Raw genomic sequence first — 6,643 nt, 5'->3', positions numbered from 1 at the left:
CTCGTTACATTTGTTAAAAAATTTTAATTTTTCTGTAATTTGCATGATTTAGGCAGATACTTTTGTTAATCATTGATCAATCAAATTGATCATATTCTTAAAATCTGAATGGAGTTAGAAGAATTAATTTGAAAATACCGAGATATAATACTAGATCTAATATTTCATAACATGTACATAGAAAAAAATAATTTTAAATCAATCCAATTTACATAAAAAAGAACATTATTACAATTTAACATTGTAAATTGTAATATATTCACATTTATAAAACTATTCATAAATGTAAAGGAAATAATCCGTCAACTGTTAATGCTTCATTTGGATCGTTTTGGGTGACAGAAATATAATTTCACTTGAACCAATTCTTGACAACTGAAACGATTCTAAAATCAATGGAAATGTATAATAATTTATAAGCTATGACGAAAAGTAAAAGATTCTACAAAAGTTCAATATTTCAATGTGCCATGCGTATTTATTACATTTATAACATATTGTATTTATTTTATTTATTTGCTGTTTATTATATTTATTACATATTATTGTTATTGATAGTGGTTCCGAGACAAACGGTTTTCAACATGTAAAGTTTACTTTTAATACGCATTAAAGAGAATTGAGTAACTGTGTTCTTAACATTATAGATATTAAAGGTGTACTAAATTTACTTGATATTTGTCACAATTCCTTCTTTATATTATAAATAATACATTGGGGCACCAATCGCTTAGGTGCTCAAATTACAGAACATGATCGGACAGTGTTTAGTACAGATAGATATTTTTATAATAGTCAAATATACTACATTATTATTAAATATTTAACAAAAATGTTTAACATTTAATTTTCGTCGCGTATTCTAATTCTAAATTAATAGGTTTACACCTATAATAGAAGAAAAGAAAGAAATTGGACAGATAAAGAAGGTACAGTATATATACACACCTCAAGGACGTAATGTAACAAAAAGCGTATTCAAACGCTTGAAGGTGAACGATGTTCATATCGAATGTCCGGAAAGAACGTTATATGTTCAATAAATTCGGTTGATGTTTGAAAAACTAACCCTATACATCATACTACATAAAAACTTATGACTACTTTATCACATTTTGCATAAATTTATTAGAAACATTAATAGTAACAAATTATTTTTAGCATATTTAATCTTCTATGTATATAACATAATATCGTTATAAACTAACATTAAACATTTATTAAATATTAGAAACTGTAACGAAATAGATATTTTTCATAATTTTCTTCGAAATTATTTTGCAAAATTCTTTATATTTTCACGTTCTTTTATCCTATGTTATCGTTGTTGCTATATGATAAAAAAGTAAATACTCTTTTTTATGTACAATAAATTAACAAGGTAGAGTCTTTTGTTAATAAAACAGTACAGTTTTAAATTTCTTTTAACGGAATGTTTCATGCGGACTATAATTTTTATTATGGATAAAATTAGAAAACAGAATTACGAAAAATATTATAAAAAGGGTCTGTAGTGTAAATAGATATTCAATGCATAAAATCGAAGGATACTTACCTTTTTAATACACGATGCTGCTTTATTTCATCGTTATTTGTTGTAACAAGTAGATTTCTTGAAACAATAGCGGCATCAGTCCATGATGCATTCATTCACCTGAAAAATACATATTTTTATCAATACATTTAACATATATTTAAAAGTAACATGGTAAGTAATATAATAAAAAAATAGTATATATTACAACGCACAATGGAGACACAGTGTTGGAAGTGAAAATTAAGTTACAATAATAACTTACCACCAAACTCTACTGAAAAACATACAGCGCAACGTAATGACTCAACAGCCACTGATATCGACAATCGAGATCGAGATCATCCAACGTTGCCGGCTAGATTCCCATTTCTAGTGCGCAGGATTATATTGCTCGCAAGATCCAATAGCAAAGCAGTTTAAAAGGAAGAACGATTCTAGAAAATATTTTATCTTATCTTCATTTGAATTTTTTAAACAAAAAGAAATATAACTAAAGAATAATTTTAATTAACTTTGGGGAATAATACACATAATATAATTTAATATTATAATATATCTTTTGAATTTATTATTTCATTAAATGCATGAAGGTATTACCAACCTAAGAAATGGTGAACATACTATACAAAAATGAAATCCTTCTTTTGCTTGAAAAAATAGACATTTGATTAGACGTGTGAATATATCTTGCATAAGTGAATCTAAAAATATTAAAAATTTGGATAATATATGTATACTGCAGAAAATGAATATGTAAAATGAAAATGTTCTTACAATTCCGTGAAACGTGCTTCGAAGCGCCTTCTGAATTATTATAAAGTACTTCATTTTTTTACATTTATAAAGTATATGGTTTAAATCTCTCTCTCATTCTCGGATCCTCACTCTATTGGCAAATTCAAATAAAAAGAAAAGGGATAGCGGATTGTTTATTTCGAGTCAGTGATCAGTTATACATTTCAAGGAAAAACTATATATGCGAAAGTACTAATTAGAACTGGAACTAGGAAATAATTTTTTTCTGTTTCTAATATCATCCTTTCTTTACAAATATCAATGACGCTTTTTTTTCGAAGACTGTGCACAGATGCTTTGTAATGATATTCTCGGCTCATATGTACATAGCTATTTATATGGGAGAGACTTTATGGAGGTCGAAAAAGTTTTTGAATTGATGATAAACTTACAGTAACCTTCGAAGAAAAGATGTGGTCTACAGAAGAATATACACTTACTCAATCATATATATAGAATTCACATATGCAGCTTCTCTGTATTAATTTATTTTAAGTTAATTAATTTATTTTTAATTAATTTTCCTTCTCTTCGTGCCACGATTCACGAATGTACGAAAATACTTTCTAACGGTATTTTACAAAATGTGACAATCGTCGCTGTCGTTGGTTAAATGAGCAATTGTTTGAGATTTAATATGAATCGAACAACATATGAAATACAAAAAAGTAATGAAAACACGATTAGAAAAAAATGAACAGCGAAAAACAACGACTTTTGAATTTTATATTTTGTTTTTGTTTCTCTGTGAAGGATATCTTTTCTTTGATTTCTTTAAGTCCAATGGTATTTCATACGTGCTTATTTTCTTCAATATGTTGTTAGTATTGAGCAATTCTTTCGTTATTGCCTTCTCGGCGTTTTGCTTGTTTTTATTTGGCGCGGAAAGTTGTCCTAAAGTATTCTCCTTGTTTCGAAATGCTGTCTTCATTTTTATTAACTTTCTCTTCAACGTTTCATTTCTTTGTTTCAAAGCTTCTACTTCGTTTAGACCTAATGAATAATCAAATTTGTAAAACCGTATAACAAAGAATTAAGAATATGTGATCTAAATAAAATTAATTTTAATATAAATGTAATGTTATAAGAATTGTAATAATTTACAAATCATATCAATCTATAGTTATTACAATATAACTTTTGAATTAAGTTATAACAATAAAAAGATTTTGTAAAGAGGTTAATTTTTATAAAGGTAGTAAATGAAATATGTAATTTTGTAATGTTAAGTTACCTTCTAGCGACAAAAACTATTCGCTATCGATTTCTCGATCTGGCCCATTGCTACTGCTATCATGTATTTTCATCGCTCAAGAAATCAATCATGTGATTTTCAAAGTGTCTTGACTGGTCTCATATAGTATTGTAATAATAGCGTCATTTTTAGTCTTTAAATTCGGTGAATAACTTGATTTACTGCGTTTATTAATGCTTGAGTAGCTTATGGACAACCAGTATTGCGAATTCTAAAATGAATACAAATTTCAATTTTCAGTTTTAGCGTTAATATAATTTAATATAATTTTCGATTAATTCTTAAAAATAACTAAAATATTAAATCATTATACAATTTCTGTTACAATCATAATATGGTATTATGATTACATATTTATTTTATATAGTAAAAGGAACTTGAGTATATGTTTATTTTGTCAATTATAGTGCATCAAAAACGTCAGCTATTTCATGAATTAGTTGTTTAAAAAGAATGAAAGTAAAAACTATAAAAGTTAGAAAACTATATCTACAAAATTATTATTCAATAGATACATGAGTCCCTACAAGTACATTCAAACTTTCAATCAATTCCCTTGCCTTGAATGAGCTGTTTAAGACTAAACAAGAAAATGAAGATACGTTTAATAAAAATGTAAAAGCTAACATTACGTATATGCTTGATATTCTTGTACGTGTATACTTGATAGCCTCTGTAAATGTCGAAGAAACGTCACTAGAATTTAACACCAAAAACAACAAACGTAATGCAGCGAGAAATTCTTTTTTTGTAAGATATTTTATTTTACATGTTGTTTTTTATCTTAGCAGGCTATACAGATGTTATTCCTAGGCAAGAATGTGTTCAAAAGAAATAAGAACTTGCTGAAACATTACAAGATGATGATTTTGAAAATACCTGAACTTAAGACCATTTTTGCTCTGGTTTCTTATCTTATTCTCAGAGGTAAAAGATACATCGAAAATATATCCGACGAAACTATAACCTTTCTTTGCAACTACAGCTACTTTTTGATGAAAATCTCTTTTTATTATTATTTTGTTTTTTATTTATTCAATCCTTAAACCGATTATTTGGGTCATTAGGACTTCATATAACTTTAAAGGGAATTTTATTTGGTATATGAAAGGAAATTGCAATTGTGATTATAATAACCATTCCTTGTTCCAAATCGTAGACAGCAAATCTGGGAAATCTGTTGTATATTTCTGTTAGGTAGATGATACATTTACACTGTACACGTGAATGTGTGTAAGCGCCAGAGGGTGTCCAGGTCTCAGTTGAGACAAAAGGCGATTGGAAGCCGTTATAAGAACCTGGTGGAGTCGGTTGATAACAAGCGTGCGCGCAAGAAGGTAATCTTCAGAGTGTAATATATATGTATAACTGTTGTGTGTGAAATAAAGTAAACTAATCCTCTAACCGAATCCTCTCTATACCTTAACAATTTCTTTCTCATCGTATCGCAGTTTTGGATTCAGTTAACTTAACTGAACTCGAAAATGAATTTTTCAGGTCAATATCATGCTTCTGAAGGGAGAGTTTTATAACATATTCGCAATTTGATCAGTCTAACAATAATAGAGTTGGTACTTGGTATCGTTTTGTACGTCACGAGTAATAATGTTCGATACTGATGGTTATTCTCCTTATTATTTATTATTATTATTCTCCTTATTATTCTCGTCTCTATCAGGGTTATTGATTTGACCAAAAGATTAATGTCGCTTTTTTTCTTATCCGTTGATATCGTGCACTATGCTTTCTGATACAGCAGAACTCCATTTTTCTAAACTTGTCAAGGGACAAACAATTTATACAGGGTCATTCTTATACTGTAACCGACTAAGCTTCCTTTAAAATGAAGGGAGGCAGAGCAGTGGTTAGCGCCGTAGATTACGAACGTTTAAAACCCAGGTTCAAATCCCGGCACTCGTACTCCGATTTTTCTTCCACGACACCTGAAGGAAAAGAAAGCAGTAATACCTCACAGCGACCTTATACACCAGCAGCAACACCATCACCTACAGATATATCCACCTCAAAACTACACGCAATATACTAACAGTAATCCTAATACTATGCACTTCTATTATAAATTAATACTAGTACTTACTAATATTATATTATACTGAACATCATCACAATATTTTTATTTCTAATAAATACATAATTATTCTCGGTGCTAGGAATTTGTCCCCTGTACCCTTTGCGTAGATGTGCTGCTTGGTCTTCGTTTCCACGATTCAGTGTTTGCCCTAGAAAGGTACTGTCGAAACGTTCCAATACCGTTCCTGCCTTCAACAAAAGCATATGTATCTTAAACTGAACAATAACTTGGCGTTGTGGACTTCGGAGACTTCACAATACATTAGCTGTCCGTTCGACAAAGGTATCAAATTGGTCTCGCGGTCGCACAATTAAACTGTTCATCGAACTATTAAACTGCCTCGGCCAACATGGTTGCATTCCGTTCTCAGCCGCGGCGCGGGGCCTTTTTTTCTTTTTGAGGGGGGGGGGGAGGGACGGGAAAATGCAATTACGCATACCCAGTGCCCGTGTCATTGGGTTAAGTGGGACTCAGCAGATGGTCGCCATACCCACTAAAAGCTCCTTCTCTATCCGCTCTTCTTATGGTACCAATCCCGGAACTGACTTTCGGCATTACTTCAGGGTTGGCCCTAACTTGTACCCTTCCTTCGTTACATCTTATCAATTACTATTTCTGTCAGCTCTTATTCTTCTTCTCCTTTCTACGTCCATCTCCTGTTTATGTCTCGCCGTTATAATTCTTTTGCATAGTTCTTGGAACTTATTCCAGTTGTCCTCTTTCTTAATTCCTCAATAATATTTCCCATCGTCAATGTCGTGCCAACATAGCTCTCCAGTTCGGCCCTATCGATGATCCACCTAGGGCAGGACAACGCATGCTCCGCGTTGTCTATGCGTGTTTCCACTAAATATTTTATCATAAATTTCGTCGAATTTTAAAACAACTTTATTTAAATCAGCATCCTTCGACGTATACCTAAAATTTCCTAGGTTACGCCACGTCTTTTTCGTTCTAAAATCGT

The 6,643-nt window shown here is 30.5% G+C and overlaps 1 protein-coding gene across 1 annotated transcript; it reads right to left on the bottom strand.

The window, feature by feature from the left end:
* Nucleotides 1-3,575: 3,575 nt before the first annotated feature.
* LOC117215807 lies at nucleotides 3,576-5,590 on the bottom strand. Its single transcript, XM_033462282.1, has 3 exons — nucleotides 5,556-5,590; nucleotides 4,725-4,929; nucleotides 3,576-3,798 (listed from the first exon to the last, which is right to left on the bottom strand). The coding sequence occupies exons 1-3, from the start codon at nucleotides 5,588-5,590 to the stop codon at nucleotides 3,655-3,657; spliced, it is 384 nt and encodes a 127-aa protein (XP_033318173.1). The 3' UTR covers nucleotides 3,576-3,654.
* Nucleotides 5,591-6,643: the final 1,053 nt, after the last annotated feature.

Source organism: Bombus bifarius, unplaced genomic scaffold, assembly GCF_011952205.1.
Source record: "Bombus bifarius isolate JDL3187 unplaced genomic scaffold, Bbif_JDL3187 scf7180000009825, whole genome shotgun sequence".
Lineage (NCBI taxonomy): Eukaryota > Metazoa > Arthropoda > Insecta > Hymenoptera > Apidae > Bombus > Bombus bifarius.
The sequence above is the reverse complement of the archived record's forward strand: the minus strand, read 5'-3'. Positions and strand labels throughout refer to the sequence as shown.

Excerpts from the sequence above, each read along its gene's own strand:
- LOC117215807 (XM_033462282.1), bottom strand. The coding sequence starts at position 5,590 with ATGGTGTTGCTGCTGGTGTATAAGGTCGCTGTGAG. Across the intron at positions 4,930-5,555 it reads GTGTATAAGGTCGCTGTGAG|ATTACCTTCTTGCGCGCACG; the intron begins GTATTACTGCTT and ends TACACTCTGAAG. Across the intron at positions 3,799-4,724 it reads ACGATTTGGAACAAGGAATG|AATTCGCAATACTGGTTGTC; the intron begins GTTATTATAATC and ends TATTCATTTTAG.